General features: G+C 46.7%; 1 protein-coding gene across 3 annotated transcripts in view; it reads right to left on the bottom strand.

Moving 5' to 3' along the window:
• CDH16 (cadherin 16) overlaps window positions 1-15,469 on the bottom strand; it is a 100,178-nt gene that overhangs the window by 58,471 nt on the left and 26,238 nt on the right. For all 3 annotated transcript variants that reach the window (XM_083165257.1, XM_083165258.1, XM_083165259.1), the window contains 4 exons: window positions 13,689-13,829; window positions 12,214-12,331; window positions 7,273-7,416; window positions 3,304-3,497 (listed from right to left, as the gene is read on the bottom strand). In XM_083165257.1, the coding sequence (XP_083021383.1) occupies window positions 3,304-3,497; window positions 7,273-7,416; window positions 12,214-12,331; window positions 13,689-13,829 (597 nt within the window). The remainder of the gene's footprint in view (window positions 1-3,303; window positions 3,498-7,272; window positions 7,417-12,213; window positions 12,332-13,688; window positions 13,830-15,469) is intronic.

Below are 15,469 nucleotides of genomic sequence, written 5' to 3' on the forward strand. Positions count from 1 at the left end.
CAATCTGCCCTTAACACTTCTATAGGGTCATTCATAAATCAGAAATTCAGATCCCCATAAACCTGTCTTTGTAATGGCTGTGCTGTTTACATGTGGGCTTATGGGGCTCCTCCCAGGTCCCTGCTCTTCTTCATGTATATGACCTTGATAAACAGAAATGTGATCATGGGGTTGGGAGATTTTCCAGTCTGGCCGCTGAGGGATTCCCCCGCTGACATTTCACAAGCACTAGAATGTCTAAAGGCGCATACACACGGAGCGATTTTGTGCTATTTTCTAAGCAATCTGACTGGATTGCTTAGAAAGTAAACACAGCTCTCTCCGTGTGTATGCCCCGAGTGATTAATTATCTCCTGCTAACTACAGTCAGTGCATGCAGTCAAAATCTAGTCAGATTGCTTAGCAAGTGACTGCAAATCTCTCTGTGTGTACAGAATGAGAGATATTGATCGAGATCTCTCTTTCCAGCCTTTTTTTGCTTAGCACAAATCTCTGTATGTGTATGTGCTCTCAATGGGAGATCTGGACACCAGGAAATGAATCGCCTACCCTAAATAGCTTAGCAAAATAGCTTAGCACACATCTCTACGTGTGTATGTCCCTTAACTGTGCATTACTTGGGCCTTTTCTATCGCAGCTGGGAACTTCCTAAACAAACCTAATTCAGCATGCATCGCTAATGTGAGTAGTTGCAGATAACTGCGAGTAGATAGCCGCAGCCACCCAGACAGAAAGAGTAACTGCCACATGCAAATTTGCGAATGACTTGCGAACAGAACGCTAACCGCTAACCACTCGAAAATCCATATGCAAATCCCGAAACATCGAAGAAACTTTGTCACCTGTGCAAATGTGAGGTGTGAGGCTTTCACTTATCTGTGACTGAGAGAGGCTGAACAAGGCCGGCGCTGAGATCAGAGACCCTCGTTCGATAATCGCTGATTCAACATGGATCGGTCCCCAGTGTATTTGCGCAGGGGACAGATGATGCAGCTCTGCGCATGTGTATGGGCGAATATACGCATGTCTATGGCCGCTGTAGGAACTCCTTTGGTGACCATCACAGTTGCTGAGGCGTTCACACAGGTAAGGGGGGCAGTGGGCGGACAGGGGTCGGGCACATAGGGACGCAAAAATGGTGGGCGCACCCAGAAAAACGCTGGGCATCCCAATGCAAACACAGGCATGATGAAGCCCCGTCTTCAGCCAGGTCTTCATAAAAAAAAGTCAGCCTAATTTGCAAACACGGAAAAATCATTCGATGGGGCAGGTGGGGCAGATGTAACAGATTGTTCAGAGAAAGTTAGATTTGGTGGGGTTTTACTTCAAAGTGAGATCTATATCGCAGTGTACTAATCAGTCAGTATTTTCTCTGCACAGAAACAAAATAACCCAAATCTAATTATATCTGCACATGTTACATCCCCCAACCCCCTGCAGTGCACATGGTTTTGTCCATCTAAGAAGGAATGGTACTTGTTTCCTAGCAGGGGCGCCCAGATTTCTTACATATGCAAATGTAGTGAAATTGCATCTCATCGCATTGCATGGTATGTTTTTACCATGCGATGTGTGCGATGCCATGCGATATTTGATTGTACAAGCACCCATGCCATGAGATGTGATGAGTGCTTACAATGAGATGTGATGGGTGCTTACAATGAGATGTGATGCTATGTGATGTGTGCATAGTATGTGATGTGATGGGTGCTTACAATTGTAAGCACATGCACCTACGCCATTGTTTAGCGTCAACCCCAGTATCCCGAAGCGTGGCGAGTGCAGCGAGCCCCGTGAGGGGCGGTGGAATGCGTCCTCCGACCTTTTCATACCCCCACTATCCACATCGGTGTGGAGCTGATTTTAGATAGTGTGCGAGCGCAGCGAGCCACCAAGCCCGAAGCTTGGTGAGCGCAGCGAGCCCCGCGAGGGGACGCCGAATACATGTAAAGTTATCCGCGTGCGCTCGTCACGCTTCGGGCTCGGTGGCTTACCACACTATCTAAAATCAACTCCACGCCGATGTGGATAGTGGGGGTATGAAAAGGTTGGTAGGACGCGTTCCGCCGCCGCTCGCCGCGCTTAGGGGTGACATGGATACTGGGGTTGATGCTAAACAATGGCGTAGGTGCTTACAATGGTAAGCACCCATCACATCACATACTATGCACACAGCACATCACATAGCATCACATCTCATTGTAAGCACCCATCACATCTCATTGTAAGTACTCATCACATCTCATGGCATGTACAATCAAATATCGCATCGCATTTGGTGCCATGCGATCCTATGCAATATTTAATTGTATAAGCACTCCTGTGCAGTTACCATGGACATCGCAGCGATTTTCCTATGCAGAATAGCACGCTAAGCTATTTGCTTAGTGGGCGCCCTGCTAGGAAACAAGTACCGAAGGAATTTGCCAGGAGTGAACCAGAAAAAGGCCCTATGTTCCAATAACGTTGGCCCTACATTTTGCGAGTCTCAAGTTTGCACTCCTTCTCATAGGCATTACTAACCCCTCTAGTAGTTACAGTATGTTGCAGACAGGTATAATACTAAACAGGCGAGTTAGTATAATACATAAACGTGAGGTAGGATACATCATTTGGATGCAGGGAGAGGGAATGTCAGTGGGCATTTCCTGGGAGGTAACGAGGGAAGGCTAGCCAGATGCAGGTGTGTCACCGACAGCGGCTGTGTCTAAAGACGCAGATGCAGAACCACTCCCTCCACCAGAGAAACTGCGCTTGCCGTAGGGCTGCTGCAAGTCTGAATGGTGCGACTGTCTAAAGATCCATCAAGATGCAATTGCTCCACAGCCTGTATGAAGCTCATTGGTCACCGCTTTAGCATAAAGAACCTGTCACCACCCAGGAATATCTACCGAAACTGCATGTGTCTAGATTGCTAAAAAATTGTAGAGTGCATGCAGGGCCGCCATCTGGGGGGCCCTGACAGAAAGGGGGCCAGGGACTAGAGTCTATCAAGTATAGTATGTCATAAACTAAGTTCACTTGTCCCCTGAAGCAATGTAGAGGTATATCCAATGTAGAGGTGGCTCCCCAGGCACGTCGGGGGTTCGAGAAGGGAGAAAGGGGCCCTGCTTATCTCGTCAGTCCCAGGCCCCACAATTTCTGCTGGCAACCTTGTGTCCACCCAAAGTCACAGTAACGAACGTGCTGTGCAGTCTCTGCAATGTGTAAAGCAATAAACCAATAGTTTTGACTGGTTGCTATGGGTTACTGGGGAATTGCCAGTGCAGGTGCACACTGTATTTGTCACTTACTACAACTGACCTTAGAAATGATTCGGGGGTAAGCTCCTCCTTCATTCTCTGGTATGGACACCGGACTAGGAACAAGCCACGTATTTTCTGCAGCAATAATTGCCAGGTCTGCAGAATCAGCGTATCCCAAAGGGAGATCACCCAGGTCTTTGACTTGGACCCTGAGATGAATGATCACGTCACTCTGAGATATGAAAATGACTCCTGGATAATATAAAGATAGAAATCAGAAAACAAAATCTCCATTTATACTAACGGCAGTGGCGTAACTATTAATTTGTCTCTCCCCTGCCAAAAATGTTGTCAGCGCCACCCCCTCCTCCCCCCCAAGTAGAGTTAACACACACACACCCACGCGCTTTACCCCTCCCGCGTCCGCCGCCGGTCTTGTCTGCGGTCCTGGGGCTGCGGGGCTATTGTTACCCGCTGTCGCCTGCCGCATATGTATGCACCGGGACGGAACCTGCCGCATCTGTCTGCCGTCCTGGCCGGATTAACAATGGGCCTAAGGGAGCTGTAGCTCCAGGCCCACTTACAGCCGGACAAAGCTAGAACATTTTCCCCATGGGATAACATGGGACCCGCTAATTCCGACCCCTACCCGGTTCCAACGGCTGCCACTTCCTCCTCTGGCATCACAGAAGCTCGATGTTGATCTCATTCAATCTGATACCAGGCTGGTCCATATGGGTTAATAGGTTCCAGAGATATTGCTGGTAAACCGATTTTTTTCATTTCTGAAATGTAATTTCATTACTATTTATGTTGTTTGAGGGTAGATTTCTCTGGAACCAAATGGCCCAGGTTCACAGGACCAAATTCATTTTAAGCCCACTCAAAATGTATTCAATATGATACTGGTCTCATGTAAATGGGTCAGTTGCTTCCGAAGCTATAGTTGGCTGGTTAAAGGGGGGGGGGGGGGAGAGGGGGTGGTTTTCTCTCCCCCTCACACCAGAAAATGCAGGGACTAGGCTTGTGTAAAAAGAAGCCAGCCCGGGAATGTCCCTGCATGATCCTGGGACAATATTCCTGGGTAAGTCCCTGCATTTTCTGGTGTGAAAGGGGTATTATTTAAAAAAGCCGGGACCTTCAGTGCTCTGAATACAGCCGGGCAGCCCCCTGCTCTATGCGCGGCTGTCAATGGCTGTCATTTCTGACCGGCGGCAGCTGTCCCCTAGTTACTGCGAGCATGTATTCCTTCTTGGCAATGAGCATGTAATCCCACATGGCAACGAGCGTGGAACCCCTGGCAATGAGAATGTAGGTAAGCAGCACTTATGTATTATCATTTTTAATAGGCATTATGGTGTTCGGCATAATAGATTGTAAGCTCCTCCGAGCAGGGCCCTCTTCCCTCCTGTTGTTAAAGCCCTCTTCTCTTCACATTTCACTCACAGCTCTCCTATACTCAAACACTGTGACCATCTTCGTCCGCATACTCATCTCCATCATTGGCCTCAAGCCTCTTATAGTATCTTGAGTCCTCACTACTTATATTTAAGCTGTACTTTGTGTATTGAACTGTGGTGCTCTTTATTTTGTACTCTATTTTTGTTATTTATTCAATGTTATGCCAAGTTGTGTCCCCCTGTACTGTTCCTTTGTACGGCGCTGCGAAACACTTGTGGCGCCTTATAAATAAAATTATAATAATAATACATAATGGACAGTATGGTGTGTGGCTTAACATGTAATGGGCATTATGGTGTCAATTTTAAATCGCACCTCCGGCGTGCAATACCCCTGTTTGTGAAGCATATTGTGAAACAGCAAGACTTGCTGTTTGGACACTGGAGAGCACACATGCACAGGCCACATTAAGGAGAAACTTATTATCCAGATCCTGCTATACAAAAAGAAAAAAAGGGATTATACATCTCCTTGGAGGATAAAAGTCATCACTCCTGTATAAGTGGTGAAATTACAGTTATTTTAGAAATGGTGCTCGTTACCCATTAATACAGTTCTCTTAGGAATCAAAACGGTGGGCACGCCCATAGAAATGCTGGGCGGAAACCTATAACATATTATATTGTAATGCGCATGCTCAGCAAATATATGCAAATTGTACTGTAGTACGCCACACAAGGCACATGCACATGTAAATTGCGTATGCAAGCAATTGCTGAAAAATGCCATAATGTTACTTACTTTTTAAATACTATTTTGATTTTGACAATAGGGAAATCATTTTTAAAGACAGACATGTACTGAACAGTATAACAGAGTTACAGCTCATTCAGGTACTTGTGAGTTATCTGGACGCCCGATTTTTTGATTGTATGCCTTAAGTTAAGGCATACAATCAGATGCGATGCGATGCGATATCGCATCGCATCGCATCGCATCGCATGCGACCATCGGATGCGATGACCCGATTTTTCCATAGGAATCAATGTTAAAATGATTCCTATGGAAAAAGGGGTCCTTTTCATACCCCTACTATCCAAGTGGGCATGGAGTTGGATATAAACCTGTGGCGAGCGTAGCGAGCCACCGAGCCCGAAGCATGGCGAGCGAAGCGAGCCCCGCGAGGGGACGGTATTCCGTGTCCCCTCGCGGGGCTCGCTACGCTCGCCACGCTTCGGGCTCGGTGGCTCGCTACGCTCGCCACAGGTTTATATCCAACTCCATGCCCACTTGGATAGTAGGGGTATGAAAAGGACCCCTTTTTCCCATTGAATTCCATGTTAAAATGGACTCAGTCCATTTTAACATTGATTCCTATGGAAAAATCGGGTCATCGCATCGCATCGCATCCGATGGTCGCATGCGATGCGATGCGATGTGCCCGATCCGACCCGATTTTGAAATCGGGCGTCCGGATAACTCACAAGTACCCTCATTCACATCACTATAAATTAGATCAGATTATTTCCCCACAGAAATAAAATCATCATCACTATTTAAAGGCATTTCTTTTTCAAGGGACCTATGATTCACCCATTTATCGTAGCGCTGGGTCCCTGCGAAATAAAAGCGGCTGGCAGAATGCACTCTGTTTTGTTGACTCCTTACATATAATGCTGAACATTAGCTAAAGTTCATTTCTGCTGTGAAATGCTTGTCCTTGGCATTTTAAATACATACGCTCTGCGGAAAATGAATGTATTGTGTGGTGAGAATGAATTCATCACATGTCATATGCACAGTGGATGACAATTAATGGAGTCTTGCATTGTGCGTGGATAGCAACGCTGGGATTTGTTCCTCTCAAACGCACTCAATTTCTTCATGTCAAAATGAGAACATTGCCAGAAGTGGATGTAGATTAATTTGCCAATTCTCACATTGTTCTGAGCCGTGCTCTACTACTGTACATTTATTTCTTGCTTCCAGTAACATTTTATCAGAGTAATACACATTGTGACTATTAAAGGGTAACGTCACGCAGAAAACGATAAAAAAAATAAAATGATTAGTCTCATTTAAATCACTACTGATACTTGATTCTGAAGCAATAGTATTGCTCATAAGGATGAGTCAGGTATGGATGTTTCTGTCATGTAATGAAAAAATTTGACCCTCCGCAGATTTGTAAGTAAAGGACCCCATACACTAGTTGGACCCTATTTCCCTTGAGCTCCCCGGGAGGGATCACATACGATTTGGCACTTTGATGTGCCATTTTTACATGCGAATTCAGTAAATGTCCTGAGGGGCCAATCAAAGCATGGGGGTGGGACTTTGCAGGTTTTGGAGGCGGAGCTATGCTCTGTGTCCTGACACCTTGTTAAAAGAAAATACACCCATGCTATCAATGGAGGGAAACCAACTGGTTCTCTCCCATTGATGGCAAAACCATTAGACATTGGTCATGGACCATTGGTGATTATGACTGAAGGCCAAGCAGTGAGAACGTGTCATACACAGGGACCAGTAAAGCATTATTTCATTTATTCACCAGGACATCCTGACTAAGACTCTGCACCTATACACCCCTCTACCCGGCTAATGACCCCACACTTCCCTTTACCTTGTTCTGTCAGAGAGACGGCTCCTGTCCTCGGGTCTATCTGGAACAGATGACTTTCTGCCCCCTCCAATTTATAACGTAAATCTGAATTTTCTGTCGCTGGGTCGTCAGCATCTGTGGCCTGAACTCGCATGAAAGGAACACCTGCAAATTGTACGAGACAGGCGTCATGCAGAGATTGTCCTCTGTAACAATGAGTTACATACAGAGGACAACACAAGATAACAGTCTTCATTCTACCCTTGGTATTGTGGACCTGATTCAGGTCTGTTTGCATCGGCTGTTCGTTCGCACGGGGACCGATGTTTGGCGCATACGCAGCAGCATTTTTGCGCATGTGCATACGCCGGGTGCATGCACCCACAGCGAACAGACCGGTTTCCAGGTGCACGCACCGAACATTGCGGGTGGGGGGGCGTGGTGCGCCGGGCCGGGGTACTCGCCCATGGGAACACCCAGGAGACTCCCTGAAATAGTAGAAATCTCCCTCATACCCTCATTAGTCTAGAAATCTCCCTCATGTCACCTAGACCACATTACACTGTTACATCATAGTTACCTCCCCTCCTGCATTCTGCAGGAGACTCCCTGACATAGCAGAAATCTCCCTCTCTCCCTCATTAGTCTAGCAATCTCCCTCATGTCACCTAGCCCACATTACACTGTTACATCATAGTTACCTCCCCTCCTGCATTCTGCAGGAGACTCCCTGAAAGAGCAGCAATCTTCTTCTCTGCCTCATTAGTCTAGCAATCTCCCTCATATCATTTAGCCCACATTACACTGTTACATCATAGTTCCCTCCCCTTCTCCATTCTGCAGACTCCCTGGCATAGCAGCAATCTCCCTCTCTCCGTCACTAGTCTAGCAATCTCCCTCATGTCACCTAGCCCACATTACACTGTTACATCATAGTAACCGCCCCTCCTGCATTCTGCAGGAGACTCCCTGACATAGCAGCAATCTCCCTCCCTCCCTCATTAGTCTAGCAATCTCCCTCATGTCACCTAGCCCACATTATGTAGCTGAGAAATACATTTACATTGAATCATCAGCACCATTTCCCAGCATTGTTGATAAAACACAATGATCCCTATGGCTACATGCATGTCTTGTGGCCTTTTATATGGAACCACGTGTAAATCACAATAGATGAACAATCCCTGACACGTATAAGTGACTTTTCATTGGCAGGTATGGTAGCTCATACTAACTGCTTTGGGGCTCATCTACATTTGGATATAAGTCATTTTCTAGGTGCCACGTTCACAATCTCTTTTCACTATATCTCCAAATATGGAACTAGACACGTCCCTTTAGGCGCAGCATGTCACGCCCCCTCAATGGGGTGCAGTGCAAAATTCTACTACCAATTATAATCTCCCTGAAACTAGTTTTCAAAAGTAGGCAAGTATGACATGTGTTTATACCTGTGCATGTGTTGCGCATTCTTCATGCAGGGAAAGATCATCCCAGCTTTTATGTCAATTAATTATTATTTTTTTTTTTACAGAAAATTTATTCATTGCTACATTACGGGATGTAATCAAAATCCCGACAGTAAAAATACCGACAGGGCCAAAATCCCGAATAGGTCATAATACCGACAAGGACAAAATCCCGACATTTAAAATCCCAACAGGGTCAAAATCCCGACATTTAAAATCCCGACAGGGTCAAAATACCGACATATAGAATGTACAGGTGAAACAGTCAACATGACTTTCCGTCGACAGGTCGCAAGGTCGACATGGGTTTTTTCACTGTTTTTTGACCCGACATGTGCCGACAGTAGGGCGTGGTGGGAGAATAAAATAGTGTGCCAAGCGCAGCGAGGCACCGTGCCCGAAGCATTGCGAGCGAAGCGAGCTATGCGAGGGGCTGCGGTTCACTTCCAACTTTGTCCATGTCGACTGTGTCGACATTCGGGTAAAAAAAACAGTGAAAAAAACATGTCGACCTCGCGACTTGTCGACGGAAAGTCATGTTGACTGTTTCACCTTTACATTCTATATGTCGGTATTTTGACCCTGTTGGGATTTTAAATGTCGGGATTTTGTCCTTGTCGGGATTTTGTCCTTGTCGGTATTATGACCCATTCGGGATTTTGACCCTGTCGGGATTTTAACCGTCGGGATTTCATACCGAATCCCTACATTACATATGCTATGATCAAATTGACAAAAACATTTGGTACTTGTTTCCTAGCACGGCGCCCACGATATTCAGTCGTATGGCATCTTATGCATTGTATCGCATCGCATGCCATATACCCGCATGCGATGCGATTTTAAATTGTATAAGCACCCTAATGGGTGTTTTCAATGTTAAATGGCCCCCCTATACGATTTTTAATTGTATAAGCACCTTAATGGTTGCTTACAATGTTAAATGCACCCCTACGCCATCCCCACTATCAACGCCAACCCGAAGCGTGGCGAGTGCAGCGAGCCCGCGAGGGGCGGCGGTACGCGTCCTCCGACCTTTTCATACCCCCACTATCCACGTCGGCGTGGAGCCCGAAGTGTGGCAAGCGGACCCGTATTACTTTTAATGTATTCCGCGGCCCCTCTCGGGGCTTGCTGCGCTCCCCACGCTTCGGGCTCGGTGGCTCGCTGCGCTCGCCACACTGTCTAAATTCAACTGCACGCCGACATGGATGGTGGGGGTATGAAAAGGTCGGAGGACGCGTACCGCCACCCCTCGCGGCCTCTCTGCGCTCGCCACGCTTCGGGTTGGCGTTGATAGTGGGGGTGGCGTGGGGGTGCTTTTAACATTGTAAGCACCCATTACGGTGCTTATACAATTAATAATCTTATAGGGGGCCCATTAAACATTGAAAACACCCATTAGGGTGCTTATACAATTTTAAATCGTATACCATTGTATATGGCATACAATGGCTTACAATGCGATGGTATACAATTTAAAATTGTATAACATCAGCTGCCATCGCGTAACATCGCATCGCATACCATTCTATGGCTTACGGTATGCAATGCGATGGGCGCCGTGCTAGGAAACAAGTGCCAACCATTTTATAATCGAATTATTTAACAAAAAATGTGCATTCCACTTTAGGGTAACATTGTAGTATAAAAGCCTAATATAGAAATGTGTCCAATATAAAAAATGACCTCAGGTGTGCACAGCATGTACATTTTCTACTCGACGGTAAGCTATTGTCCTCTGTTATCGGCATGTTGTATTTGGAGAATATCTTGTGACAGACCAAAGGCCCATACACACTTAACGATTTTCAGCTGAAAATCGCTCAAAACAGCCGTTTTGAGCGATTTTCGTCCGAAAATCGCCCAGTGTGTATGCCCCGGAGATTGCCGACTAGCGATGATGCGCGCTCCCGCATCATCGCTAGGAAAGTGGGTCATCTGCTGGTTTAAAACAGGTTTTTAATGCAGTTAATCTGTGACTTTTAACCACTATATAAAACAATAAATCCAGCTGGGTATCCCGAAACTGAACAGACTATAAATAAGGCTAATGCACTTTTAAATGCCACTAGTTATGTAACTGAGTGTAATGTGCTTATGGAAACCACGGAGGTCTCGAAGGTCCTTTAAACAAAGAGGGAATTTGCAGTAAACACATTTGTTCTTCTCAGGTCTGATCTGAAGGCTTCGGGCTCCAGCAGAACTCTGTGCGTTGGGGTCCGAGGATACAAACAGTGCACTATAGCTATCACCTAGCGATAATGCAGCCCTGACTGCTGAGATTAGCTGGCTATAACGGTCCTGTATCTCTGAGGCTGACATTCTAGCGGCGGGCAGCAGGGTGTGGGAAGCTTTGTACTGACATCTAAAAGCGGATCCCCAGCCACACTTCCAGGACAGGGCTTGGAACAATCAGTCACATGCTTGCTGTATTTTTGCCCTTTGTTTCCATCTCCAGAATGTCATCCCAAACCATTGGGTTAATCACCCTGTGAACCGTCGCCCTCACACATCCACACATCCAGTTGTAGCTACAGTACTGTTTAATCCATTCAGTGAGTCTCTCGACCAAAATAAAACCAGTGTTGCCAGCATCCCCCCCAAAGCTATCTATGCAACCCAATGAGCTATAATGGGAGACGGTCGGTAGGTTGACACAACTAAAGTCAGCATACATTGGGTGGACCACTGAAGGTCATGGCTGAGGTCGACAGGGTCAAACGGTCCACACAAGCATTGGGTCGACATTGGGGAGGTCGACAGTCAAAAGGTCGACATGGGTTTTTCACAATATTGTTTGAGCCGAAATGTGCAGACGGGCAAGATTTCATGCCCTGCCATCCACTAGTGCATGGCGGGAGAATATAACAGTGTGTCCCAAGCATGGCGAGCGCATCTAGGGGACATAGTGCACCGATACGGTGCCCATGTCGACATTTGGGACAAAATAAAACGTGAAATATCGATGCCGACCTTTTGACTGTCGACCTAATGCGTGTGTCAACATTTTGACCCTGTTGAACTTAGGCATGTCAACCTTTTGTCTGTGTCGACATAAGGCCTGTCGATCTTCAGTGGTCGACCCAATGTATGTCAACCTTAGTTTGGTTGACCTAATGATCCATACCCGCTATAATGTGGCTGGTTATATTCTAAGCTCACAGTGCATGCTACCCATTAACAAAGTACATGGCGAAATGCGTTGATTCTGCGGCAGATGGACTGTGAAACACATTTGAAGAAGAAGGTCTAGTTTTTTGTTTTTGACGTATCTGTAAACCATCTATGGGAGGCACTTAAATCCAGAGAGGCATACAGGGAAAACTCAGGTGTCAGAATCCAGGCGGGTGCGACATTTGCATATTTTCGCACAGCTGCCGGGTCCACATTTGCAGCAGCTGCGGTGGTATTAACATCATCTCCGAGTCAGGCCCCGCAGCACCAGCCATTCCTCTGCTCTGAGGATACAGTACAGTGCTGTAACAATTACCTGCTCTGCTTCCCTTGCTGACCACTCCCTGCAGTGTGCTCTGGTTCAGGACCGGCATATTATCATTGTCATCCATTACTTCTATATATACATTCACCGCTTCTCTGTCCTGCTTCACCTATAGGAACAGATACACAATATATTGTACATCAATAGGAATGTCGGTATGATACATGCAACACCACAAGATCGCTACGACGCATTGCGCATTCCCCGTAATGTGTCTCTGTAGTTTACTAAATTGTGTTGACAACTTTCTAGAATGAGGCCTGATTCATTATATAGATAGTCATTCAGTTAAACCGGGGTGGGCACAGGATGGGCACTGGATCAGTGGCATAACTACAGAGGGTGCTGGGGATGCAGCTGCTATGGGGTCATGGCTCCTTAAAGGGCCTGGAACTTTCACCCACTATGAACTCATCTGCCCCTGATAACCCTCTTTCCCCTACCATCCTCGTTCCTCCAAGACTTTTGCTGCATGGAGGATATAGTGGAGGGGTCTTCAAGTTCTGCAATTCACAGAAATTTAGGGGGTGGAGTCTAATTCGAGGAAGTGCCCATCCCCATCTGAGTCCTCTGCAGCTGCTGGCAAAAAATAATACCCGTTCCTCCTCCACCTCTCTCTCTCTAAGGGGAAGAACATGTATAAGGGGCTCTGCCTGGCGTAATGTGTATAGGGGGCTCTTTCTGGCATTATTTATATAAAGGGCTCTGATGGTGTAATGTGCACAGGGAGCTCTGCCTGGTGTAACATGCATAATGTGGTTCTGTCTGGTACATTGTGTAACAGGGATCTACCTGGTGTAATGTGGGATCTACTTGGGCCACTCCATACTAGTTCCTTCCATCACAGAAGGGTTGGGGAAGGTTAAGTAACAGCTTCCTCTGATAATTGGGTAGTAATTATTCCAAGAAGAGATAAGAACAAATGAAACCTCACATCCATTGGATGGGGGAAGAAAGAGGGGGGTGTTTGCTCCACCAATGGTATTTGTTTTATGCGCGGAACCTTTTGACCCTGTCAACCTATTGCATGTCAACGTTTTGGGGGGACTGTCTGTCTAGACACTGTCTATCTAATAATAACATCTGGATATATTATGGAGGTTTGGTAGCATTCTAAATCAGATCATGAGGGCACTACGTGTAATAATTATTTATAACAATTTGTAATAATTATAACTTCTATGGGTACTGAATGTGCCAGCCTGACACACAGCGCTGCCTGGGAAGAGCAGTCAGCTGGCAAAGCAGAGGGGTAAAGCAGTCTGCAAGGTCAACACAAACATTAGGACGACAATAGGTAGGTCAACAGTCAAAAGGTCGACATGAATTTTGAAAGTTTTTTTTTTTGCCGACAGGCGGTATTTCATGCCCTACCATCCACTATGGTGTGGTGGGAGAATATAATAGAGTTCCGTAATCACCAGCAGATATGAGTAATAATAATGCACGTAGCCCGGGCGTGTTACCATTAGGGAGTAAGAGTCCTTCTGTTCCCGATCAAAGGGTTGAAGAGCGCAGAGAAATCCTGACTCTGGATCCAGCTGAAACATTCCGTCATCGTTGCCAGCCAGCTCCGCATTATGCCAGCCATCTGCTGCAAGCAATACCTACAGGAGAATTTACTGTAAGGTTAGCTGAGAACAAACGAGATCACCAGCAGGCATCCGTGTGCCAAGCGCACAGTATTAGAACATGCTAAGTCATTTCACATGTGCTCCAAATAGATGCGGGGAAAGGACCGCCCAGAGCGGGAATTCAGATGGCACATAATACCGGTTAATAATAAATGTACACAAGGGGGGTTATTCTTGTTGATTCGCAAGGTGACTCGCTGGTGCCGCCCATTCGCAAGAACGACTCGCTCGCAGGGACCGGCGAATGGATGTTACACAGTAACATCCATTCTCAGGGCAGGGAGAACCTCCCACATCTTTCGATGGTCGTCGACCATCGAAAGATGTGGAAGGTGCACACATATAAAAGTGTCTTTCAAGTCACTTACTATACATATGCGTGCACGCTGGGAAGGAAATGGGCGGGCAGCCCCCCACACCTGTGTCATGGCCTCATTAGCATGAGAACTCCCAGTGTTCTCAAGGGAACGCCCGTAAAACGCTGGGCGTTCCCATATGCTAATGAGGCCCCCCCTCTCCACCCCCACCCCCGCCCGCTGTCCTGAATGCGTGCACCTGGCGAATAGTCTGCTCGTCGTGGCTGCACGCACCCCGTGTATGCACATGCGCAGAAATGCGCACAGCACCACCATCGGCCCTCATGCCAATGCATTCTGGTTGCGAAGATATAATGTTTGGGGAAACAATGGCAGAACAAGAGACTATGGGGAGATATATCAAACCTCCTAAAGGTTGGAGAAGTTGCGCATAGCAACCAAACAGTCACTACCTGTGATTTTATAAAATGCTAGTTACTGTAGAACAGGTCTGGCCAACCGGAGGCTCTCCGGCTGTACTGAAACTACAAGTCCCAGCATGCCATGCTATCATTTTACTATTAGTGTATGCCAAAACTTGAACGCTGCAGAGTCACAGGTTGGCCAGATGTGCTGTCGAAGTTGACTGGTTGCTCTGGGCAACATCTGAACTCTTAGATAAATAGGATTAATTCCCCTCCTTTTTCACTTTAACAGAGTCTGCCTTTAAGAAAGAGGAGTAAGTAAGAGATGACGCACAAACTATGGGCCTGATTCAGACCTGAACGCACCGCTGCAAATTTGCGGCGCCCAGGGTTCAGGTAAGCCACCACCCTGCTAGAGTGAAATCCCACCTTGTGAATCAATGTGCCCATATGGATATGGATGTGTACGGCTACACATCCATTCGCAGTCCTATGAAAATGTTCAATACCCAGCGTAACAGGCTCACCGCATGATATTTACACTGGTCACAAGTCTTCGCAGGCACCGCGTAGCCCAGAACTTACTCAGCAGCGCAATGGAAAAAAGGCATATCCGGACTGGAGCTGACGTCACACAGCCTCCCCTAATATGCTCAGGCACGCCTAGTGTTTTCCTGGACACTCCCACCAAAAGGCCGTTTTCCACCCTCACACTATGCAAGTCACGAGTCCGTTCGCCCAGGGACCCTGCACATGCACATAAAAATCATTATGCGCACGTGGCAATCAAAAAACATCGGCATCCCGTGCGAACGCACAGGGGACCGAATGAACCTAAATGACCCACCAAATGTAAATGGGGTCGATCCTATTAACCCCGAAGGGTGCTAGT

Source organism: Crinia signifera, chromosome 11 (genome assembly GCF_055691185.1).
Source record: "Crinia signifera chromosome 11, ASM5569118v1, whole genome shotgun sequence".
In the NCBI taxonomy this organism is placed as follows: Eukaryota; Metazoa; Chordata; class Amphibia; order Anura; family Myobatrachidae; genus Crinia; species Crinia signifera.